Here is a 26,470-nt window from a genome sequence, read left to right on the forward strand (position 1 = left end):
TCGCGCCCGCGGAGGGCAGCGGGGAGGCGGCCTTTCCGCGGGGGCTGCGCCGGCTCCGGGAGCGCTGCAGAGGCTTTGGCAGCCTGGGGCGCACCGGCATCCCCCGAGGCTCGGCGTGGCCGGGCCCCGGCCCGACCCCCCCTCCCCGGGAGGCGGCTTCTCGGCAGCCCGGCAGCAGCCACCCTGCCGCGGGGGGTGGGGGGTACCGGGGCGGCCGGGACGCATCACCGCGCTCCCCCGGGGCAGGGCTGAGGCGGGCGCCCGCGGTGGGGGGTCCGCGGAGCTCCGGCCGCCTCCGCGCCCGCGTCCCCTCCCCCTGGTGCCGGTGGGGGCGGGAGCGGGGCCGGGCCGGGGGTAGGAGGAGCCGGAGCTGGGGCCGGATCGCGGCGGCTCCGGCGGAGCCCCCGAAGTTTGCGCTGCTGGCGGAGGGCGGCCCTTGGCCCGCCGCTTCCGGGGCTCCGCCGCGGCGGGCGGAGCGGGCGGGCGCCCGGGGCGAGCGAGCGGGCGGGAGGGAGCCGGCCGGCGGCAGGACGGGCCGGGCCGAGCCGAGCCGCGATGAAGAAGCCCGACGGGAAGGTGGTGCTGCTGGGGGACATGAACGTGGGCAAGACCTCCCTGCTGCACCGCTACATGGAGAGGCGCTTCCAGGAGACGGTCAGCACCGTCGGTGGTGCCTTCTACCTCAAGCAGTGGGGGCCCTACAACATCTCCATCTGGGACACGGCGGGTGAGACCCCCCGGCGCGGTGCAGGGCGGCCCGGAGGAGCGTGGGGGGTCCAGCCCCCGCGGGCTCCCGGCGGGTAAAGGGCCTCCCAGAAACTTGCGGGGTGTTTGCCGTCGGGCTGCCCCTCTCCGCCGGGTCTGGTGAGAGCGGCGCTTGCCGCTCCGCCACCTCGGGCGGGGACTGCCCGCCGACACCCTCCGTGGTTCGGTCGCTGTGCGTAAGTTTTGCTTTTCCCGAATTTTGGCTCGGCCCTAACGTAAAGGCTGCTGGTGGGAGAGACTGCGGGCGGGTGACCTGGCTCGGGGCAGCTTCGCCTTCCCGAGAAGCGCGGACGGAGAGGTGAGCCCCGCTCTGCCCCGGAGCCGGGGCGTCGGGACCGGGAAATCTCTGGGTGCCTGGTGCTTAGCGCCTTATTTCGGTGCTACTGTGAAGTCAGTCGCCTAAAACAAGTGGTTTGGCAGTAGGACAAAGTCTGAAAAGGAACATGGTTTTGACGGGCCAGAAGGGGCCTTATCGCTGCTGATCTCTAGCATTTTTGGACCCGCTTTGCAAAACGTGGATGTACAGAGAAGATGCCCGTTTGCTTTCTTTTGTCTGAGTAGATGGCTACTGACTGCAAACCCAGGCAGGAGTTAGTGAGGTTACAACTTCTGTTCGTCACTTCTCGCTGCGTGCTTTTACGTGTCCAACTGGTATCAGCTGGTGTCAGATCAGACTTTCAAAAGCACGCAGCTCACCCGCCCTCCGGACATGGCTTGCTCTTTCACCGCAGCAGTAAGAACCTCCGCGTAAGGATTTACTGCTCGGAGAACATGGGCTGCAGGCAGTTTCTGTCTGGGATAGCAGCACGGGGTTGTCTAGCCCGCTGCGTTGCGGCAGGCAGCATCTCCGGGATGCAGGAGGGAGCGCGGGTTGCGGTTTGGCATCCTGGGGCAGAGGAGGTGGGAGGGCATGGACTGGAGAAGTGGTTTGTGGTCTTGGTCATATGAGTATCTTGCTGTTGGTTGTTAGGTCAGGAAGCTCTGTTCTGTCATGTGGAGGGCCAGACTGCTCTGAAAAATGAGGTCTGTGAATGTTCTTGCCTGTTAAGTTGCTCGTGGGAGAAATGTCTTCAGTATTTTTCTTGTTTTCACGTTTAGCTGAATTTTGTTAAAATTCGTTAGTGGCGATATGAAGAATGCAGATGATATATTCTTGTGAAACTTGGGGAGCTGCGACATCGTGCAATATTCCAGTTTCCTCAGGGTGACGTTTGAGAGGGAAGTTCATTTGCTGTGTCACTTCATGTCACAATCTAGTCCAAAATGGCTTTTCCTGCCTGAAGAACTGAGAAGGAGGAAGGGGGGAATGAAACTGTCAAGAAGTTACACAGAAACACTTTTTGGAGGGGGGGAGGAGGTGTTTAAGAGCTTTCGCTTCTTGCATTTCTTAATCTATTACTATCATGAAAGCTCACTAGCAGTATGTCCATTTTAAATACGCTTTCTATGTCCTTTGCAATATCTATTAAAAAATCTTACTTCAGTTTTAGAATTGACATGTTTTACTGTGGGGAGTCTCTTGCAGGCAACTGCTGCTTGTTTCTAGTAAGCCAGACCCACATGGGTGATTAGCAGTGGGCTTTATTTCAACAGGATTATCTTGGTGAGATTGCTCTTTGGTAATTTCCCTTACGCTCTTCTGCTTTTTTTTTTTTTTTTTATCATAGTATAAAATAAGTCCCTCCCAGGCTTTGTCTTCTGGTTTTAAAGCCCTGTTTTCAGTCACTTACACTTATTGCAGTATTTCATTCACTGTTAGTTGGGAATTTGCGTTCCAGCTTTATGTGGGATCTGGAAAGCCACAGAGGTGGTTCTCCATATGCCAGGTGAAGCACCCAGGCAGGTGATACCAGGTCAGAGCTCATCACCTTCCCAGGGGCTGGAGTTCCCTCTGTGCCCTGGAGCAGGGCCAATGCCGATGCCTGTGTGGCACTGCAGTAGAAGCTCCTGCTGCTTCCCCAGCCTTGGCGGGACTTCTGTAGCAGGATTGCTGAAGCTCTGTTTGCAGAGAGGCAGTTGGAAAGTGGTGTTGTATTGTATTGAGGGTGGCATAACACATCTTCCTCATTCTTCTCTGTTGTTGGAATTAATGTTGAGCTCAGTGTCCCCACTCTTGCGTTTCAGAGGCAGTTACGGATTCTTGCACCGTCTCCCTGTTGTCTTGTACTCCTGAAGAATGAAGGAAGCTGCCAAGACCAGGCTAGACTCCGTTGGGGCCTGTGGGCTCTGGTTTATTAACAGCTCTTGTTAATCTTCTAAGAAGTAGTGGCTCCCAGGGGACATATATGCTTTCTTCTGTCCTGGTGAAGAAGGAGGGGACCTTGTGGACACTGCAAATCTCATGTTAAGTCAACAAGGGGAATCAAAAGCCTGTGTTACTTTTTTCCTTAATTTATTTTTCTTTTGTGTGGACCTTATGCTTTTGCTGGCCGCAACACGTCTGCAGTCCTGGGTCTGTGGCTCTTATCTCTGTATGGTGTCACTATCTTATCTCTACCAGGTGGGTACCAAGTAAGCTTGGAATTTTTGTAGTAAGGAGGAGTTTAAAATTTAGCTCTTTTTCTGTTTATTAATGTGACATTGCTTACTACTGAATTCTTGTGAAGCAGTTACAGGGTCATCAAATACATACAGGGAAATCCAGAAAGGAAAGATCATCCAGGAGATTAAAAATTTCTAAGCACAACAGTATGACAAAAGTACAGTTCAATGTTTGCACCCATTTTACCTACCTAAATACTGAGTGCCAACTCAAGATGTCTGTCTTAATATCCCAATAGTATGTTACACAATGTACAGTGTAGAAATATGGAAGATCTGGCCTAGAAAAATGAGGGGATGCTTGACTGTAGTTACTGCACTAGTTTAGTACTCTAGTAAAATACACAATTGTACAAGGTTAACTGCAATGCATGTTTTTTTTTAATTTTCTTGGTTCATGTTACATTTAGTATGTGAATGTATGTTTATTTTTGTTATTGCTTATCAGCATTATTTTGGATACTGTTGTTTCCATGGTTAGATATGCATGGATATTAGTACTACATCAGTTTAGTTGCCAATCTTCTGAATTATTTAAAATATATGTCATTTTTACTCATCGCTCTGTTGATCTTGCATTACTTATCACTGTTATTCAGAAAAATGTCACATTTTCCAGGAAGAATTAAATTTGCTTGCCAAAGCACTTAAAATGTATTTTTCTGTGTTGTTATCACTCAGTAAATCACAGAAGTGCACACCTGACCTGTTCTACCAAGTTAGGTCTGAAGTACATGTCAGTTATTCTAGGAAGGACTATTCTCTTGGCTGTACATTCACACCCCTCCTTATCTTGGAAAAATCAGCTGCTTAGTCTAGTCTAAATCGTTCATATTCTTATCCACAAGTTTTGTAAAATGGGTGTGCAGAAGTTGTCAGACTTGATTGTTTCTTCTGTAAATGCTCACAGCAAATAATTCCAACATTTCCAGTTTTTCAATCTGATGATTATCAGAGAAGTTATTTGGAAATTGCATTTGACTCAAGGAAACAAATAACCCACAGATGGAAGAATACTTGGGAGAAGTATCATATGCTTGCCATGTTTTAATGGTCTTTTTTTTCCTAGCCATCTGCTTTTGACTGTTTTTCCATTGTCAGAGGCTTGGATAGATGGTCTTGTGTCTGACCCAGAATGGCTGCTGTTGTATTCTTGGTGCAGAGAATGATTTATTTACTCTTTATATTCTGATGCTACAAACTATATTTGCTTGTTTTCTGTTTGGGTCAGTTAATTCGAAGGAATTAAAAAAAAAAAAAGTGCATAAACTACACAAAAAAGAGAGAAACTGTAGACTTCTAGCATGTTTTAAAAGACTAGTCTGCTGGATAGAGGCCTAGTCTCTAAAGCATTTGAGTGTATATGCTTTGAGATCTTAATAGTATTATGTTTGAAGTAGTGTTTTTCTGAACCAAGGAAGGTAAGCAACAGCATCAGCCAGAAGAACTTTCTCACATGAAAGGATTGGAGGTTGAAGACTCAGGAGGTCAAGATATATATATATGTGTGTGTGTGTGTGTGTATTCTAGGCAGTGCTGACAGCAGCTGTGGGGTAAACCAAAACTTCCTGCTGGGTGTTGAAGGCATGCAGCTCTGAGCTAGCCTTTTATCTTAGGCAGCTCAAACACATCCTGAAGTTCTGAGGGTCTTGGTTCTGCTTCACCTTTAAACCTGGACTACTAATGTGTGGTGCCTGTAGCTAACAACGTTGTGGGAGTCTTTTGGGTGTTCAGGCATATTTTCTGATGCCTTGATATTTCAAAAGGAAAAACTTGTTTGTATTGTCAGATTTCAGTTTAAGATGACATTTGTTCAACTGGTGCCCCCAGCAGCAAGGTTTCTTAATTATTAGTGGTCATGTCTGCTGTATTGCTGGCTTAGTGTTAGAGCAGCCAACTGGGAAGTTAATGACAAGTATTTCATAAAGTTCAAAACCCAGCCCCTTTCTTAAAATACAATTACAGGGTCATGAAGTGAACTTACAACGAATAGTCATGCAGCATTATAATGGGGAAACATAAAGCTTAACTGGGAAAGCAAACTTCCCTTCTGTTCCTTCCTCTCATCTTGAGCTAGCTGTCTGCATATGAGAACTGATTTGACTATTTTCTTCTGTGAATATTCAGCTATCAGTTAATATTTTTACATCTTCCACCCCTTTATTTTGCACCTGCAGATTTTTTTTTTTTGGTCACTTTTCACTTGTTGGAGATAGCAGGGACAGAGGAGATAAACATAGCCTGGAAAAGGCTTTTCTGTGGCTTGGGTCAACTGCAGCCTATCTGCGTGACCAACCAATGCTTATATCTCTTGTGACTGGTTTGCTGATGTCTGATGGATCCTGCTGGTGAGCATGTGTGAATTGCTCCCAGTTGCTGGTCCCTGATAGCCAGTGTTTCACTGGCAGCAGTGCTGAGCTTTCTAGGGCTGGGTGTGAGTGTTTAGCTGGTAAGAAGTGTTAGGTTCCTCCCTCAGTTAGGATTTGAGGGTTTTTTAAAAGAATTTATCTGTGTTGATGTAGCTTTCTTCTGCACATGTTCTTCTCCTGGAAAGAGGGTGACCCAGCAAAGTTCTCTGGGGAAACCTGGGATGAGGTGTGATTTGGTCCTTGGAGTATGAGATCAGCCCAGGTAGACTGTCTCCCTGCTGTCGCAGAGCCGAACATTCCCCCGTGTGACGAAAAATATACAAATCTGCTGTAGGTAGGGAGGAAGCATGGTCCTTCATCATACTGAAACAGAACAAAGAAAGAGTAGGATTAAGTGGTGTATTTTCCTTACAAGCAAAGACTGATAGTGGCTACTCTGTTTGATATTCTGCTGGTTTTGACTTTTGGAAGTAGAGGATTACAAGAGGGGAAAAGAAGCTACGGGTAAGATGGTTAGGAAGGTTAGTCAAAGCTAAAGAGGACGCTGAGGCATGTGGGAGAGCCTTTCTGAACCTGATGAAATGGTGACAGAGCAGCAGTTGGGGTTGGGTGTTGCTGAATGAGTGATGGAGTATCTTTAATTGAGGAGGTTGCTTGTTGGAAGGGTTTAGGGGATATCACCTCAAAAAGTGTTGGGCGTCAGGGGTCATTTAGTGAGGAAGGCTGCTGAGTGTGTACCTGTTCTCAAGGGAACAACAAGATATGAGATGAAAATGATGGAGAATAAAATGCCTTAAATTTGTTGCTTGGGGGACAGTTGCCAGCAAGGGGCTTTGATTTTTTTTTTTTGCCTTTGGAAAAATTATCCTTCACAATATCACTTTGGCCTCTGCATATTAGTTGTTCATAATTGTTGCATGTAAAACAATGACAGCTGAGGACCAACGCCTCATACACAGATAGTGTGGTTTCCCTGGGATTACTGTGTATGGTTATAGTACCTACATCTTGAAAAGGAAATCATAAGAGTGGAGGTTCAAAGGGGGGCAGTATGGCTAGCTACTGAGAAAAATCTCTTGTGTACATGGGGAAAATCCTTGAAGAGAGTTCACTGTCGGCGAGCTCTGTATCTAAAGCCCCTGAAGCAGGTTCAGAGGCAGGAAGAAAGGTTTAGCTTTAGACCATCCCTGGAAGCATGGTTTTGTTGTTGTGAAACAGTGCACCAGATTACTGTTTTTCTGTGATGAATGTTTCCTGAAAAGAGCAGAATAACTTGGGAAGTGATGAGAAATATGAAGAAATAATGAATTGTCTGGAGGAAATTCTATTTGCCGTGTCCCACAACTTAAAAATACAGCAATACACAAGTAAAGTCAAAGGTAGCAAATTCACTGCTGCTGAAAGAAAGTGCTTTTGTATGCAAATATGTTTTGTAAAAATAGGGAAATGCCTTGTCAGAGGGAATTGTGGAAAATACACATCAAAAAGAAACAGGAGACAAAAGTAACACACTTTGTTTATTCAGCTAAGGCTAACTCACTTTGTTGAAGGAGGAATTTTGTTTCTAATGTAATGTGTAATTTTAGTACGAACTCTTAGGGAGGCAAGCTAACGGGGAGGGTAAGCCACTTTGTTGTGAGTACTCAATGCAGGCCAAGATAAATGTCATGTATGAACCTCTGCGGTAACTTCTGTATTCTAGCCCCCATGTTAGGTCCCCACTTTGCATGTGGTATTTAATAATAGCATGCAAAGTGACTCCACTGTTCTAGCCTAAGTGGAAAACTACTTGACAGTTCAGTGAGACTCTCTCTGAATAGTATCAGTGACCTGAGGTCTGTGCCTGGCTAAAGCTGTCCAGTGTCATGGCATGGCATTGCCACTTGATGAACATTAGCAAGTTTGGAGTCCTCAGTAGCACCTCAGCTTCTATAACAGAAGAGGTTGTCTTTGCGTTCTAATTTTAGCCTGAAGTGAGGTCTGAGTTTGAGTCATATTGTAAAAGGGGGGCAATATTGACTGTTTTCAGGTGCATGAGTGGACAGTGGAAGGGAAAACAAGAGTATATGTTTGTCTAGTCTCTGGTGCACATCCTGTGTTCTTGTTTTTTCTGTGAAAATTTTGCTTTGCAGCTTTGGCTGATACCAATGAGTTTGTACAAGTCGTTGAATTGATTGAATGCATCTGTCTTAAACCCATGTTTTAAAGCCCCAGATCACAGTTTGGAGTGATACTGAGAATCTTCTTATTCAAGAGCTTGTGCCTTTGGCATTGCATCCTTTGTCCCTGCATACTGAAGGAAGAGGTGTATTTTCCACATATCCGTCAAAACTGACTTGACAGCTGAAAGGTTAGTTTAAGTCATGACTGTCTTCTTTGTGACAATACTGAAAATGTATGAGAGAGGGAAGCATGAACAAGAGAAATGGTTAGTCAAACAGTGTAAATGCAATGGCAAAGCTGCTGACAAAAATTGCAGACATATGGAAATTCATATTCCTGGTCGATTGGGAGCAGGTGGGAGAAATTGTAGAAAATTTCAGAAGGGTGTCCAAAACCTGCATTATTTGCTTCAGTAAAACTGGTCTCCTAGTAGGGTATGTACAGAGATATAAACAGGTGTTCTGTGCAAGAAAGCAGGTTATTAATGCCCTGTTGCACTCTTCAGCTTTACTTTAATATTTGTGAAATGTATATCTGAGGTGTCTAAGAAATGACCACTCAACAGTTTGAGCATTAGGGGAAAAACACAGGTCCTGGGATGGGATACTTTTTTCTGCAGTAGTTCTCTTTCTAGCTGGGTAAATAGTGTTGCTCAGAACAGCAAAAAGCTTCATTAGTTGTAACATAGAGATGAATGTGTACAAAGTAACTCATGTTGACTCAATCTAGTTATTTCTGGGGTACCGCAGAATCATCTAGGTTGGAAAACACCTTGAAGATCATCCAGTCCAACCATAATCCCAACATTAACAGTTCCCAACTACACCATATCCCTCAGCGCTATGTCAATCCAACTCTTAAGCACCTCCAGGGACGGAGACTCCTCCACCTCCCTGGCCAGCCCATTCCAATGCTTAACAACCCATTCTGTAAAGAAATGCTTCCTAATATCCAGTCTAAACCTTCCCTGGTGCAACTTGAGGCCATTATCTCTTGTCCTATCGCTTGTTACTTGGTTAAAGATGCTCATCCCCAGTTCTCTGCAACCTCCTTTCAGGTAGTTGTAGAGGGCGATGAGGTGTCCCCTCAGCCTCCTCTTCTCCAGACTAAACAACCCCAGTTCCCTCAGCCGCTCCCCGTCAGACCTGTGCTCCAGACCCTGCACCAGCTTCGTTGCCCTTCTCTGGACACGCTCGAGTAATTCAATGTCCTTTTTGTAGTGAGGGGCCCAAAACTGAACACAGTCATCGAGGTGCGGCCTCACCAGTGCCGAGTACAGGGGTAAGATCACTTCCCTGTCCCTGCTGGCCACGCTATTTCTGATACAAGCCAGGATGCCATTGGCCTTCTTGGCCACCTGGGCACACTGCTGGCTTGTTTAGCTGGCTGTCAATCAACACCCCCAGGTCCCTCTCTGACTGGCAGCTCTCCAGCCACTCCTCCCCAAGCCTGTAGCGCTGCTGGGGGTTGTTGTGGCCCAAGTGCAGCACCTGGCATTTGGCCTTATTGAAACTCATACAGTTGGCCTTAGCCCATCGCTCCAGCCTGTCCAGGTCTCTCTGCAGAGCCTCCCTGCCCTCGAGCAGATCAACACTCCCACCCAACTTGGTGTCATCTGCAAACTTACTGACGGTGCATTCGATCCCCTCATCTAGATCATCAATAAAGATGTTAAACAGGAGTGGCCCCAAAACCGAGCCCTGTGGGACACCACTCGTGACCGGCTGCCAACCAGATTTAACTCCGTTCATCACAACTCTTTGGGCCTGGCCATCCAGCCAGTTTTTTACCCAGCAAAGCGTGTGATCATCCAAGCCGCGAGCAGCCAGTATTGCCAGGACAGCTACTTAAAATTAGTATTGCATGTTTAGTTGCCTGAACTTAGGCTGTGATGTCTTTTTCTATTGACTATGCAATGAACTTTTACTCTTTCCTTCAGAAGAAAGGTGACAGTGAGTGCTTAAAATACAAGTACAGAGCAGGTAACTAGCTGTTAGCTGTATGGTTTTACAATTACTTTGAGCGCTCATATATGGCAAGTACTTCTCTTGTTTCATCTCACACCTCTATACACACTATGGTGTGCAAAATGTCAAAGGCAGGGAGAGTCATAGCCAACTTCACAGTGCCTTGGCTGAGCTGCTCCTGATACTTAGGCTAGTTTAAGTGTCTTTACTTCACAGTGCAATCACATATCACAGATCAGTTGTTTGCTTCACTACAATTACTATCTCATGTTAAAGCCACTAGCCATGTGAGCTTCCAAGCTATTTTTCCTATGGTGTTGTTTCACTGCCTGAGCTGAAGGTACACTTAGTAATTCCTCATCTGAGTCACGTTGTACTACTATTGCAAAATATCCAGACAAGTAACCTTTGTTTGGGTCTCTGTTGAGAAAGATGCTGAGTCTGTGGTGGGTATGTTTGGAGTTGATAAAAATGATAGAACAGAAGGAATAATTTTCTCTCACAAGTCTGAATGATTTGCTTTCTTCCAGGTGAACACTGGGTAGAACATCCTGGGATTTGATCAGAAGGCATCAAACTTGTAATAAATTCCTTTTCCTGTGCCTGTCATATTAACTTCATATGCAGCACCTGCAGATATGCCTAGGAAATGAGATTTGAACTTGGTGCTTAAACTTAGCTTATGCAAGTGGTACTGCTGAGACCAGAGGTGGTCAAAGGAAATTAGGTTTTTTTGCTCTTAATTTGAATGAATTATCAACATAAGTAGTTTGCTATCCTTCACCACAGGAGATCCCGGATAACATCCTTTAGGACAACCAACTCACTAAGCATACAAGATTTCCTAATCCTACTAACCTACCTGGGCATCGAAAAAACCAAATCTAGAAGAGGACTTCTTAACTTTGTTTGTAATGGGAGATAGAGCATCAGATCTGTTTGTGAGTCTTCTGATATACCTGTCCATCTCTTAGGAAGCAGACTAGAATTGAATTTGGCTTTACATGGGCTGCCAAGAACCCATTCATGGAAGAAGTCTGCTGACAGTCTAAAGACCTGTGTGAGCTTGAATTTATTGGTGTTTTATAGATAAAGCAAAAAGGAGAATGTGTATTTGAGCTTTTGCCTTTTCACCAATTCCACTGGAGAAAAATTACATTTCACTCTAGTCTGTAGCATGGTGGAAACTTCATGTCCAGGAGAAGAGACGCTTAAAACTTTCAATACTCAAACAGGCTAACATCTTATTATGAGTTAAAGGTTCTGTGCTTTCAGGTTCTTTCTGTTCCGTCTGTTCACAAATTCTTTTTTTGTTTTTGCTTTTTTCTGTCATGAAAACAACTCATATTCTCAGCTACAGAGAACACTTCCTTCCTTTTTTTCTGGTCTACAGGTTAATGAATTGAAGACTGGAATAATTTTGTTCAATAATGATTAAGCATCCGATGTAGATACTTTTCCCAGTTTCCTCAGCCTCTCCTGTTGATCCACTGACATTTTTTCTTTAATCTGTTACATGATTTAATATTCCTAACCACTGTTTTTGTACTTTAGGAAATTCCTACAAAATACAGAGAAAAGATGTTGTCCAGCCATCCAACTGCTCTTATATACTTAGTTTAGAAATAATGGTCTTTAGTACAGCTGAAATAGCAGGGCATTTTTGTTTTACATTCTACAGCTGATGACTACCTAGGAATTTTTAGTCATGCAAAATATTCAACCATAGATATTTAAATACTTGAGATTTTATTTTTCTCTTAATTATATCATTACCTGTGAAATGAAGGATGGCTTAGACCTTCAGGAAAATGTTCTTCCTGTAAGAATACGTTAACTAGAAACCCCAAAGAAACAGTTTGTGAGGTAGGGCAGGAGAAATTAACGTGTAGTACAGTTCATGAAGAATGTGAAGCAAAAGTTAGGTAGATTGAAATAGGCTTTAAAACAAACGTCTAAATGCTGGTCTTTGGCTGGGTAATAATTTCTCTGCATGGAGTCAACCAACTCGGATTCCTGCTTAAGCTCATGTTCCCGACCCACTTAACGACAGCAGTATAAAAACATACATGTGTGATGATGTGCCCTGGTTGCAATGACCTTCAGTTGAGCTCCTGCTCCCTGCTTCCCTTTCCCCAAGGGGTTTGGGCTGACTGACTTCTCTTTCTGGTTGTGCAGGTTACTTCAGCGATGGGACTGAATCTTCATGCAGTTTAATGTCTTATGTTGTGAAAGTCCTCAGAAGTCAGTTTCTGTTCTTCATAATGGGGTCTGTGATCTGGACGTACAAATCTGTTGCTGCTCTCTTAATTGTTGAAGTTAGAAATAAGACTCTTGGTTATATTTTAAAGGGTTTTTGTTTATTATTTATTTGTTTCCATTCTCCGGTTGTCATTTGCTCTCAAAAAAAGCAAAGATTTTGATTCATTTGGAAAAGGGAGAAATGACCAGAATCTGTAGCAGTTTATAGTTACAAAAACAACAAAAAAGCCCTATGTAGTTGAGTTGTTATCTTCCAAGCTTCATAAAAGGGATCATCAAATCTTGCAGGTTGCTGGGAGTGAGACTTAGGTGTTTTTAAAAAAACCTACTGGCATAATAAGAGCAATTTCCCCCTGTCCTGATACACGCTGTTGCTTATTTAAAAAGTAAATATCTAATTTTGTGAAACTGAAAATGTCTCAAACCGCTCAGGTCCTCCAACCCCTGCCAGTACTATTACTTCTTATTTTTATGAGAAGGAACAAACATTCCTGTAACACTGTCTTTAGGGCATGAGCTTTCCCTCCCACAGCAAATAGCTAAATGTATCACATTTGTATTGTTTTCCTTATTTCTTTTCCTGTTTCAGCATTGTATGCCCTTTCCACACTGTCCTGCTCAACTTCTTTTTTTACTTCAAGCCTTGGAAGCCCAGTGGAAGTGGAATAGTTGGTGTCTACCCTATTTTTGAGTGGCAGAGCATTTTGTGACGTAGAGATGCTGCCTCATTGCCTTAATTATGAAAGAAAAGGCTGTAATGCATGCAAATCTGTAGGCAGTTCCTTTCAGTAAGTACCTTCCCCTCATGGCTTGTGGGTTGAATGGGTAGGCACTGGAGAGTGGTAACATCGCTCTTTGTAGCTTATTCTGTATAGAAAGTTCAGAACTGAGTTGTTCATGCTTTTTAGTGGTATTCTCTTTGTGCCAGGTTGGCGAACATTGATGAGTCGAGATTGATTTTTCACCATGCCTGTTTCGTGGTTTTAATTTCTTTAATCCTGAAATTAATGCCTCTAAACGGTGAATACTGAATATGCTTTTAAGATTGTAGGCAGAGAAGCCAGAATTGGAATTAAAAGGGAGAAGTGGTGCTGGAAACGTAAAAGCCATGTGTTCGTTCATCTTAGCCAGAGCAAGTTCTGAAAACACAAGCCAACCTGTCCTGTGATAAAATTATCTGAATGAGGTCAACAAGTTTAAGTACATTCCTGTAAAAGCCCAGCAGCAGCTGTATGTCTAGCACGGTCTCCCACTTTGGGTATTTGCTGAAGACAGCCCACCGGATCACCAGAACTTCCTTCTGCTTTTGACAAATCACAACTATCTAGAAGCACTCAGTGAAGACCGCTTCAGCTGAATAGAAACTGGTGGTGGTTGGTAAGGAGTAGAAGCCTCTGCAATTTTCTCAAGGATAAATTATATGTGAATGAATTGCATGTGTTCTTATTTGAGAACCTGCCTATAAATGAACTGACATTGAAACAAATCGTAGAAGTATCTGTCTGTTGAGTAGGCCTACGTTTGTATCCCATGTTACTAATGTGAGTTTCTCTTTGAATGAAAAATACACTGTTTTTTTTCTAGTTTGAAAGAACCCATGGCCTTCTACCCCTATTTAGCAAGGTTTAAATATTGCTAGTGAAGGCTGGTTTAAGAGTCACTCAGTATTACAAAACAGGAGCTAGCATGTAGTTATCTGCTACAGCTGAGTTTCACGTCACCAGGGGTAGTTTGACCTTAAATAAGAGATACTTATCTGCTGGCGCAGACCATCTGTGCATGCCTGCTATTGATCTGATAACTGTAGCTTCCTAAGGTGTTTCAGACAACTCTGCTATTCATTATGCGTGCAAGAATAATTTCTCATTTTTGAAACATGTGACACAGAAGGTCACTTCTGACAAGACAACCTGCCAGCTCTTAAATTCTTTTTTGTGAAACCTAGTCTCTGTTTTTCAGAACATGAATGTTGTGATCTGTAGACACTTTTCTTTCTGGTGGTGAACAGTGATGACTACAGTATTCAGCTGCTTTCTTGCACTAACTTCTGATTTGTAGAAGCTAGGTCATTTGGAAGTATTTCTAGTCCTCCTCTTCCTGTCATCTACTCCTAATCAACCTAGAAAGGTAGTAGTAGGATAAAAGATTTATGGAAATAGTGCTTGAGGTACTGTCTACATATGGGCTTAGTAATTAATTTTATCTACAAAAGAAATCATGGCCAATATACTTGGGACCCTATCTCTGTATTGTAGGGCCCCAGTGCCTGTACTGAACAAAGCCGTGCTGCTGCTGTGGGAGAAGAGGATGGTCTCTGGCTGTGGGGAAGGGTGGGAAGGTGCATTCCCAGATACATGACCAGGTTGTCCTCAAAGTCTTCCAGGCTGATTACTGAAGGCTAAAAAGCTGTTGCTTCTGGTGCCCTAGTGATGTGGTGAAAGCATCCTGGAGATGCCTGAAGACTGAACTTCTTGCAGTGTCTTAAAACCCCCTGACCAGTGTCCTGGGACAGCCTTGAAGAGGAGCGCTGTGGAAGGGGCAGCGCTGGGCTCTGGTAATGTTTCCTAAATATTGACAACAGGATGTCGTTGAAGTGGGGCTGATGGAAAATCGGTCCTGCTATAGCTAGCATTCTTGTAAGCGAAGCTCTCCTGTGGGTCTGTGAAAGAGAAAGCTAACTTAGTGTGTTGTTGTATGACTCTCTTTGGGTGAGTATGCACAAAATAGTTTATAGCTGCACATTGGTGATTTGGTTTCATATACTTGGGAAGAAGGGATTTGAAGACTTCACAGTCAGGAGGCAGAAATACCTATGGTGTGTTTGGGGTTAAAGTGGTAATATGGAAGAAAGAATGTTTCTGATAGATTAGATCATTTAATTTGATTTATGTTTGGATACAAAACTTAATCCAAAGAGGAACTGCAATTAGTAACAGTGAATTATTTTTCTTCTCTAAAATGTCACTGTCCTTAATTAAGATGTTTATTAAGTTAATGGTATTTCCTCACTCAAAAAATGGTATGGTATATTGTATTGATGGTCTTGGTATGTATGTAGTTACCCTTCTGCAAAAAATCTTATGGGGAACTTTGATTTTTTTTGTTTTTTTAAAGTTGTAAAGAGATATCTAAGGCAAAAGCAAAGTATCTGATGCAGAAGTTGAAAAACTTAAGTAAACTTAAAACAGGAATAAAAATTAAGAAAAACAGGAAGCATTTCTTGTCTGTGAGGGAGCGGGCAGATGCTGACTTGCTAACTTTTCTGAGACCTGGCAGGAATGCCTAAGGAGTTGGTAGCATTTCAGAGTGCTTATTGAGATACATTTAGGAGAGCAATCTCAATTAACCCTATCCATCTCTGGATTTAGTTTTTAAAATCACACACCTGTATCAGTGTTTGCTTAGGTGAATTGGAAGCCAAGTTAAACTTGCCAGTTCCTTATTGAGTGATATAAAACATCCAGTATGTGTGGAGTGACCTCCCAGCCCTGCACTGCTGGTTGAACTGTGCTAAAATACACCTGGCCATGCATTCCTGCCTGAGTCAAGGAGCTGCTTCTCAGTTTGAAGAGCAAACTTTGGCAGGGAGTGTGGGCTTTGAAGATCTCCTTTCTGAGTGACTCTGAAGATAAGGACCTGGTAACAGTCTCCACTTAGCAATTGCGTAGAGGAGTGGGCTCTTCTGCAATGCCTGTTCCCTTGTGGAAAGGAAGTCTAAGGAAAAAGTATCAGTTTTCAGGCACTGGAAAGAAAAAACAGCTGCTTTCAGAACTCGTCCTGTGGAAAATGAATTGCTTTTCTGTAGGAGGCACTTAATTCTTTGAGATCCCTCTTTGAGGAGATGGATTGGCGTTCCAGTGGGCGTTATAACCGAAAGGCTTCCTGCACAATCCAGAAGCAAGTGCCTCAGCAGGCGACCTTGTTTTACTGCCCTGTCCTGTAACTGGCCTCTTGGTTACCTGCCGCTGAGCAGTATTTGACTCTCAAGCTCTGCTTAAGTGTTTAGTGCAGTTGCTTCCCGCAGAACTCTTCCAAAGTAAATCCGAAGGGTTGGTTGTTTTTTTTTTTTTCCCCCCTCAGGGTTTGCTTCCAATCATATCTTTCCTTAAGAAGGTCATCTGCCAAATAACCACTTCTTTTTAAGTAGCAGTTTAAAATTGTCTTTTAAATACAAAGCTTCAGAAGAATTTTACATTGATGCTTACAATTTGCTTACATTTTACTTACTCAGATTTAAATTTCTAAATTTACCCTTGCATGCCTGCTCTCAGTACAGGCATACAGGAGCTTCATAAATTTAACTCTCAAGCACCCTGACATGTTTTCTTTTCAGTAGAGATGGTGCTGATGCTAGATTTCAGCTGGAGTTCTGGTGGAGCATTTGCTTGTAGACAGGATGATAATGTCCCCTAAATCTGGCATGCCCTCATTTCTTTTGCCAGACTTCAGTGTTTAGATAAAACATCTTCCTACACAACTGTGAGGTTTCAGAAGGAAATAGATAAATACCAGTGTAATTTTTTTCAGTTTGTGTTGCAGATGCACTCAAGATACTCTTGCTGGACTGGCGGCGCTAAGGTCAATTCTGTTCATCTTTTACAAGGCACTACCCTTCCAGACATCTGAAAATATGTGAACTGCTTGAAGCTTCTGGGGTTATTTCCTTATCTTAAAAGTAAACACAGTACATCAAGAGAACTAAATAAAATGGGTGGTTTGCAAAGTCTTATCTAGCTAAATGAAAAAGTTATTCAGGATTGTAGAGGTGTCAATGGGATCTGTAGGTACAAATAGGTTTTTGTTTGCTTGTTTTTTTTTTTTTTTCAGGTCTAGCCAAAGGTTTTGTTTGCAAAACACATGCTAGGTAGTGTGATTAGGAGCTTTTTTCTATGTAATGCTTTGTGTTACTAGGCATAATAGGATTACATTTAAAACTTTGTATAGAAAGCATATGGGTGGTGTTTCTATGGGAAATTTGATTTTGAAATTAAAATTCTTGTGAGTTTAGGAGCTCGGACTTAATTTCATTATTAGAATGGTAAGTTCTGATTTATTCTTGCTAGCAAGAAAAATAGCTTTGTATTTATGCAACATAACAGATTCCAGGTAACCCTTTGTGCCAGAAAAGCTGAAATGAGTTCATGGGCTAAGTCTTGTGGATAATGGGGATCTTCTCTATTTCTTCTCCTCTATCCAGGAGTTGTGCAGCTCCTTTATCTGGTGAAGATACTGCTGGTTATAGATACCATGACTGTGCCTTTAGTCCAAAGACCCTCAGTTTATAAGTCTCTTTATAAAAAGATGATTGCAGCTACAAATATGCAGACTAAGCGAGTAAGGCTGCAAATGAAGAGAAGAGAGAGTAATGGTACGGAGTGCTGGTAACAGGTTAAACTAGATTCGACTGGGTAACAATATGTACTTTGCAAGGTCCATTGAGTTGGTAGCAGATGACAGACTGAGCTCTTGGTACCTCATGGTGTCCCAGAGCCCGTGAGCTATTCTGAAAAGTGTACCAAGTGTAGGGAAGGATGAAAGTAGTGAAGAGTTTAAGTAACCTCATAGCTTCAGTAAGACTCTTTTTTACAGTCTAGGTTGTAGAATAATATGGAAAGATTGGAGAAAAGAGTTACAGGTATGGTTAATGATTTAGAGGAATCTGCCAGAGGCAAAGAGCCTGAATATGAAAAAACGTTGATTTCTCTGACCTAACAAGGAGGTTGAGTAATACAGGAATACTTCTTAGGGAGGAGTGTGGAGTTTTTCTGGGTTTTGGGGAATGTGGTGGGTTTGGGTTTTTTTGTTTGTTTTTTGAAGAAGGTACTTCGTGAAGGTGAAAGTATATCAAAATTCAGAGTCTGAAAGCTGAAATACAGCAAGATAATTTGTGGGATATTAACTTCTCTTTCTTTGGCTGCTTTATATTAAACAAATTCCTCAGTCAGAAGGTGATGGCCGAGTGAAATTGTATCATCTTTATTATGCAGGAGATCAGACACAAATGAGGATTACACTTGATTTCTGGCCTTGCTCTATGAATTTTTTTCTTTTGTTCTTTTTCTTCTCTTCCATGATAACTTAGGATCTCTTTCCCCTGAGTGTGTCTGATGGGTCTGTCTTTGGCAACCAGTAATGGAAGTCTTTGCTGCCAGTTAGGGAATGAAAACTGACAAACTACTCTTCAGGGCTGGATTAAAAAAGTTCCTGGGAATATTTAAACTAGTTCATGATTGAGTAATACAGGATTTGACAAGATGACTGAGGGATGTTTATTATAGTTAAGATGTGGGTGAGAGGGTTTCATCTGCAATAATCTGCTTTTTTGGATACCTCTGTGACTTGGCATGCTCTGCAGGATGTAACAACAGATTGATCAGTACCAGCATAAACTGCTAGGCATCTGCTTTTAGTTTAGCTGCCTTTAGAAAGTGAAGGTTTTACTTACAAGCACATTTGTCCATAAACTATCACACTGTTAACTGTCAAAAAACCACAGCAGACTTTTACCCCTGTTTCAGTTGTGGGTTCTTTAAAAGGCGTGCTGTGAGTTAAGGCTGTATGACTCATGAATCATTTCTTCAGCACATCGGAAAAATGTTGTGACTAGATATTTATTTTGGAGCTTCTACCAGCACATGTCTAGAAAGATAACCTTGTTGGAGGATATGAAATAAAACTAACCGTATAGCAAAAATTCCCATTATTTTCTGTTTCGACGCTTTTATTAAACAGATTTTTTGTGTGTGCCCTTTTGCTGAAGAAAAACATATTGCAACAAGTCATCTTTTTCAGATAAAGCTTGGATGATCCTGTAGATCATTAACCATGTCTTACTGAGTTTGACATGTGATGCGCAGTACACCACTCTGACATTATTCTTGCATAACTTCTCAGCGTGCTATTTGTTCTAACAATAAAAGGCCCATTTAAGTGAATTTCTTTGGAAGAATTGTTTTATGTGAATTGTGCCAGATTATCACTTGTGGAATGCTAATTGAATTGGTGTTTTAATAGCGATTAAAGAGTCTGTTGAAACTGCTTGACCTATTGGTATAGTTCAAGTTTGAGGAGGGAGAGCCGTTTTGGAAAGGATGGGGGCATGGAGGTTGTTCTCCCAGTTGGTCACGGCTGTCTTGAATGGATTGTGCTATAATCATTCTGGGTGTATATAGCAAAAAAGAAAAAAAGGAAACACAACCAAAATAGAATTATGAGCGCTATTTACTGATGAAAACCATAAAAGGAGAAGCAAATTAATAATAGCTGCTGCTATCATTTATTTTAGCTGGCTTTTAAGGTGATTCTCCTTTTGAAAAGCTGTAAACTAGGAATAAGCTTGAATCTGTAAAGAAACATAGAAAGCATTACTATTAGCAAAGTTATTAATCCTTTTCAGGGAAGGCTTATCTTTCAGGAGGTAGGTGAAGCGGCTAGAATTTTAGGGCAAAATCTTTTATCTACTTAACATTTGTTGGTCCCTGCTGAAACATGTCCTGCAAACCTTATATGGTATATCAGTTATTTTTAGTTTAGTTATTATATTTAAAGGGGAGGGGGAAGAAGTAGGCTAAAAGAAAACTGGGTATAGCTTTTTTCATTAAATATATTACTATTCTTAGGTATCAAGTGTAGTGGAATTTTCATTTCCAGTAAGTAAACGCTGCCTTTTTCTTTATTTCAGATGTCTTCTAGTGATTCTTGTTGTTTGTAAAGATTCTGAATTGATTCCTTTCTCAGGCACAATGGTGGTGATTACAAGTCAAAAAATTGAATTAATATGCTGCCTTTGTATTGGAACAAGCAAAAAGAGCAAAACCTCATACAGGATACAGGGTTTTTTTTTCTCTGTAATTTGTCTTTATGCTCTTTAAAAACGTACTCTTTTTCCATCTTTGTCCTGCTTTCCATATCTGTGTGGTTTGTTTTTTTTTTTTTTGTGAAATGTAGTAGTGGATAGAAATACATGGTTTGTATTTTTAGTGCCCTTAACTAAAGCAGGGGAAGTAACAGTGAGTTCCTTTTCTTAAGGCATACTGGTAGTTGCTGGTCTGTGGACTAGCCTTCCAGGGGGTAGTCCCCATCTCTTGGCAGAATGTTAACAGCTGATTTAAATGCCCAAAAGGCTGTTGGTTTTGTTATGTGAAGGAATGGAAATAAAGGATGAGTTTTATTTTTTCCTTTGCATGTTACATTGGAGGAAAAATCCCCGGTAATAGGCCTTGATGCTTGATAATGCTAATCATCTCATCCAGTTTTTCTTGAATACTATTGTAGCTTCTCCTCTTATTCCATGTAGAATATATTAATATCTGATAAATATTCCTGCATAAGTTTGCAGGAGGCAAGTGGTTATCCTCCAAAGATAAAAGATAAGATTTATCTTCTCTTTAAAAATTCTGTTTAAGAATTAGTCCTTTCAAATAGCCTTTCAGTTATTAATTGCTGTGTATTTTTCCTCATTTTTGATTCCTACCAAAATTTTAAGTTTTCTAATAACACAGTTTACGTATATTTTGGGATATGTTTTATCCCAGACACTGCTGGATCACTGATGGTAGTTTAGTAGACTTCTAAAAAAAAAAACCCCAAACTTTCTTTAATATTTTTATTTACACAGAAGGGTACAGCTTAATCTCTCAGGATAAAAGCCATACTGTGGTACCATAGCTCATAAATTTGGGATTATAGTGCCGAGGCATTTCCCGTTTCATCAAAAACTCTCTCTGCTTCCAGTTAGATAACTAGTTGGATATCAAGCTGTTCAGACAAAATCAGATCTATTAAATGAAATATTAAAATATTTGGCAGACTTCTATAATCGGCCAGTAGATTGTATAAGATTTCTGTATGTGACTTCAATAGGGGCTAGATTATAGTGATATAATGTAATGCCAGTTCCAGATCAGGAAAATAACGGTACATTCTTCCTGTATAACAGCACACTGAACTCTTGGGATCTGCCTTTTATTCAAACGTTATTGAGTTAAATGTATTGGAAGGCATCTTCTGCTTCACTGTTCATGGTTCATAAGGCCTTCTCACCTGTGGCAGACAGTTCAAATACATCATTGCTTCATTTGAATTGGGGACTTGCCTCTGATTGACTATTGTGATCTTTTGTTACGGGAAGATATTTGTAACACTTGAAACAAACGTCCTGAGCACATTTGCCTTCCTGAATGCTAGCCTCTAGGGGAGGAAGAGAAGAGTTTGTGCAGTATATTTCCTTTATCTATATAAAAAAAGCAGTATAAACACCTAAATGCTGTCAGGCTCAGATCTTAATAACTTTGGACATCAGCTTGTGAATAATGTGTGATATGGAATGTGTGCATGTTGGTGAGAAGGAGGAACCACATGTGCAACATGATGGTACTTATATGTGTTTTGTTTTAAATGGGAGTGAAAAGGAAAATGCTTTACAGACTGAAGTTGTGTTAATTGTTTCAATTTACTGTAAAAGTGTTTTTGAATAACCCCCATTTTCTAAGACCAGATGTGAGGGGATTTAAATAAGTAATAGGTAATGATTATGCAGTGGTTAAGTTCTAGTCTTTCTAGCCATGAATTTTTGTGTCCAAGTGAAATATTTGTTAGTGGGGGTGTGATATTTCTAGTATGATAATTAAAGCTCACTGAAGGACAGGGCTCAGTTTGGTTGTAATTTCTCACCTTGCCTAAGTGAAAGTGAATAATTGCTCCTGTTCACATGGTTTTCTTCCTCACACGGAGCTGCAGTTTTGCAGGAGTTTTGCAAGCCCAAACTGATGCATATTTGTAGAGCGGGGATGTTTGCACGGTCTTGGGAATTTCAGACTCCTTCAGAACTCAAAAGTATTTGTTCATTAAGTCAAAAATACATAGATTTAAGGAAAGAGATGGTCTCTTTTCCATTTTAAATCTTCTTTTATTATGAGATAAAGTTACTTGACCCAGCAATTGAGAGTAAGTTGTATTTAGAAGCTTGTCCCAGTCATATATTACATTGAGCCCGCTTTCTTGACTGACTGCTGGTGTTTCTTTGGAGAGCTATATTAAAGAATTTTCCTTTGTTCATTGTTCCCTTAACCCATGTGGCTGTTACTTTCTTCTTCCATGTGTAGTTCTTTCTACTTTAAAACATGAAAGTGAAGCCCCTTGGGTATTAAGATCAGTACTTTCCTATGTTTATATTATGTTCTGCTTTGGCCAAGACATCCTTATCTAATTTTAATAGCTTAAATGGAAGCTCCTGAAATAGGGCACAGTTCATACCTTGAATGTTGATTCATATCTAAGTAATGAGTATAAACAAAGTAAATGTCATCTTGATTTTTAGTAGAGCTAGAGGTCTGTTGCGTTCTGAAACTTCAGTATACACAAGTGTATTCTATAATGTAGCATTGTGAATGTATAATACTAGGTGAAGGTGGAGCTTAAATGAATTTTCTAGTTGCTCAAATGTAATTGTTTTGGTGGTTGGGTTTTTTTTGCGTTTGGGTTGGTTTTGTTTTTTTTTTTTTTCCCCCCTCCCAGAGGCTTTTATTCTTTGGGGAATTTTGTCTTGGAGAAAAAACAAATGGTGGCATTTTTCTAATGGATTGAAAAATCATGTATTGAGACTGCTTCGGGATATGTAAAATTTGAGTTCTCCAGTGCCTTCTGACTGGTTTGTTTCCACTAATTCCTACTTCTGTCCTCCATGTTAATCCTTTGGGATGGAGAGCTTTATTTTTATCCCCAAGTAACCACAAGCATAGTCTGGTTCTTAATAAAGCTCCCTTACTTCAAGGGAAATGTGATAAAGCCACCTAGAAGAAATAAATGCCAATCTTGAACAAGGTAATGAAGAATTCTGACTTCATCAGTGTCAAAACTTTACAGCCTGACTCACATGTGGGCAGGGGAATTTTCCTGAAACCTTCAGGGACCTTTATTGTTTGTTCTTTGATAGTCAGTATATATCTTGGTATACGTGCACAAACAGGAATCTCAGTTCCTAGCAAAATTGTTTCCCCTAATGCCCTTGAAAGGGTCACAGCTTTACTGCTTTGTCTGCAAATAGAATGAAATACTGTTCCTTAAAAAGGAGCTGCTTTGTCTACTCTTGTGATCATGTGGATGCTCCTGCTGAGGTAACTCAGGAGCATCAGGGTCACCCTTTGAACCTTCATCCACTGCAGCTGAATCCTCAACTCTCATTTCTTTCTAATACTGATTTCTGTGCTGTCATGGGTGTCATACTTTCTCTTTTCTTTCCTGTTTTGGCTGTTTCCTTAGGGCACAGTTCCTATCTCTCTTCGTGTACACTCAAGTTCAGACTATCTTATAAAGGAGAAAGAGAATTTGAAAGGCAAAACTGAGGTGATACCTTCTGTTTGTGTTAATTTCTCTCTACTGTTCAGATTACAATCCTGTTTAAATTGATTTTTAATCAATTTTAAAATCCTTGGAAGATACCTGGTGTACGGACTGAGAACTTTCTGGACAATTTTGCACTCTTGTTCGTTTTTAATGCAATGTTAGTGTGCTTCTATTGCTCGTCTTGTGTACTTTTCCACACTACATATTTATGTTAGGAACTCAGAATTTAGGACTGTGTTCAGACTTGGTATCAGCCTAACAACAGTACTTTTTTCAGTACTTTCTGGAAGGCCTTTTTAGCTCTTCAGTATTTGTGGTGTTTTATTCCCTCAAGACCTAAAGTAACAGTCTGTTTTGCATTCTTGTACGTGCCCAACACAGAGAGATTTAAAACTTGTTCTTCAGGTAGAGGATTTCTTGAAGGAGTGTGTGTGTGGGAAGTTCTGCTACTTAAGAAGCTGTGGTGAAGCCTTTGAAGAGGTGGTAGGGAAGGAACATTCAAATCTGTCTGGAGGAAATCATTTGCTCTCGTAAACATCAACAGTAACTTCACATGCTACTTTGGATACTACCCTCAGGGATGGCAGGCAGAAGGAGACCTCCAAGAAGGAGATTTGGGCAGTGGCTACTGCTGCTGTGGTCAGTGGATCCCACAGCTGGGAAAGGAAGGGGATGCTCAGTCAGGCTGTGGTCCCATCCAGAGAAAGCATTCATGTGGGCTGCTGCCTTCCTAAAGCCTAGGCCTTAAGTTCAAGTCTCGGCGCACTTTAAATCTAGTCTTGCTTTTTTATCAGGCTGGCCTCTTGCAAGGTTTACTTTTCCCTTCTTTCTCCCTTGGGTTTCTTAGTAACTTTATGGTACTGAGGTCCATTTGGCTCAAAATTCTTAGATTTTTTTTTTTTTTTTTTTTTTTAATGACAACCATCACAGGACTTTGAAAACGCTTGGTGGCTGCACTGCTCCTGAGTGGTCTCGTCTCCAGCAGGGTTTCGTATACTTGCTGGAAGAGCCTCTGAAAAGCTAATGCTGTTGCAGGTAGTGATATGGCCACAGGGTTGTTGAACTGCTGTAAATAAAGCAAAATATAAAGATGAAATGAAAAATGGAAATTAGTTTTCGTCGCTTGGTGTTAAGAAATTTCCCTAATGTTGTGTCTTTGTAGTTGATTTGGTGGTTCTTGCAGTTCTTTTGATTGTAAATTATAGTTCTGGCACTCTTCCCTGTTACCTTTATTTTTGGAAAGGGTGAAATTGTTTAATTTTGGATTCAGGGTTTACTGTTTAATTTAGCTAATTGTGTAAAAAGGTGCGTGGCTGGATTGGGACCAGATGGGTCCAGAGAAAGAAGTAACTGCTGTAAGAAGAGGGTGGCTGTTTTCATGCATTAAGTTTTTCACTGTAATGTCTGATACTATTTTTGCCTGACAACTTGGGGACAGATAAGATATTAGTTTAAATAACTGTTGTAGTTTTAGGGTTTTTTCCACATCTAGGGTTGTTCCAGCCCTTAAGTGCTGGAAATGGTCTGTACAAGGAAACTGCTCTGCAAAAATAAATTATGCATTTTTTCTGCGTGTAGATTGTGCTGTGTGGGTGAGCGAGAGAGACTATCCATAATTCCTCTGATTTAATTAATCCCTTATGCAAGGTAAATTCTTCTTACTGTTTCTTTCCCCTTTTCAACAGTATATTAGTTGTAGAAGTAGCCAGTTTGTAGTTGGAGTGTAACAGTGTCATGGTTTATATTATGCTATGCAAGATTAGATCAGCATAAAAATTCCATAAAACAAGTAATAGTATTGTTCTAGTACTTGGTTGCTGTAGCCAGTGATTCTGGGGGCTGGATTTTGTGGTTTAGACATCTGAAGTGGGGGAACGGGGGAGGATATATGTTCCATTGTGGCTTCCAGACCACAGTATAATCAGGGTTCGGATGAAAACAAAGTAGGTCACAGCACAAACTTCTACTGAAAAATTGGAGACTTAAAGGCTCAGTTGCATTGCGACTGAAAACACAACTTTGAACATGAGATTGGAGGAAAAAGTGTAAAAGCACTGACCTCCTCCCTGCCCTATATATCCCAGTCTCCCTTGGTCTTACCTGGCATACCTAAACAAGGGCATACCTATTCTTTTTTTTTTTTTCTCCTTTTTTTTCTCCTTTTTTCCTACTTACCAGATCATTGGTTAAAGAATTTCTTTTGCTGGGGGAAAACAGATCGGAGGTTATACAGAGTTGCACAGAAGCAATTCTCCATAAACTTCACCTCATGCTTTTCTGAACTCCATTCATTAAACTTCTGACCTCTGCAATGTCACGTAACACTTCTTGCCAATTATTCACTGTGTAGGAAAGTATTTAAACTAAACGTGATGTTTTTATGTGAAATCCTCATTTTCTGTGTTATGAAAAAGAGTAAATAGTTGTTCCTGGGTTACTTTCTCAGTATTAGGCCTGAATTTATAGACATCTGTTTATACCCCTTTTTTCAATCATTCACCAACCTGAGAGATCCCACAATTTTTCCTCATGCAAAAGTTTTGCATACTTCTGAGCATCCTCACCAGCTTCCTTTTATATCTCTGCACCTTTTCAAACCTATTTCTTTTGCTCCCACAATTTAACTTGGTGTTAAAGGTGTGGTGAGCTTTGGACTTCATGTTCTAGACTGACGTTTTCCGGTTTTGTTTTACTGATAACACTTTGTCTCTCTTCTGGCCACCATGGAGTAGAGTCCTGAAGTTTGTCAAAGGACTTACTACAGTGACTCAAAGATCTATTTTAAGTTCTATTCCTGACTGGAGATAGTCTCTAAGTTACTTTCATAGTGTGCATGTTCATGTGCAGATGTGTTTTCCCAATATACGCTGACCTGTGTTCTTCAGCATGAATTTCTTCTGTGTTTCCTATTCCACAGTCATTTACAAGGATTTCATGATGCTGTAACTCATGGTGGCCAGTACCTTTGTGCAGAAAATGAATATAACCAGATCACTTCCAGATTTTCTATAGATGGAGGCTCTGTGCAAAGAGACTGTATGAAAAGAGTTGAAAAATGAT

The 26,470-nt window shown here is 41.4% G+C and overlaps 1 protein-coding gene across 1 annotated transcript in view; it reads left to right on the plus strand.

The window, feature by feature from the left end:
• Positions 1-480: 480 nt before the first annotated feature.
• The window catches only part of RAB20 (RAB20, member RAS oncogene family), a 28,244-nt gene continuing 2,254 nt past the window's right edge, over positions 481-26,470 (plus strand). The window contains exon 1 of the mRNA XM_074815314.1: positions 481-727. Within this exon, the coding sequence (XP_074671415.1) occupies positions 556-727 (172 nt within the window). The 5' untranslated portion in view covers positions 481-555. The remainder of the gene's footprint in view (positions 728-26,470) is intronic.

This window comes from Strix aluco, chromosome 2 (genome assembly GCF_031877795.1).
Source record: "Strix aluco isolate bStrAlu1 chromosome 2, bStrAlu1.hap1, whole genome shotgun sequence".
Lineage (NCBI taxonomy): Eukaryota > Metazoa > Chordata > Aves > Strigiformes > Strigidae > Strix > Strix aluco.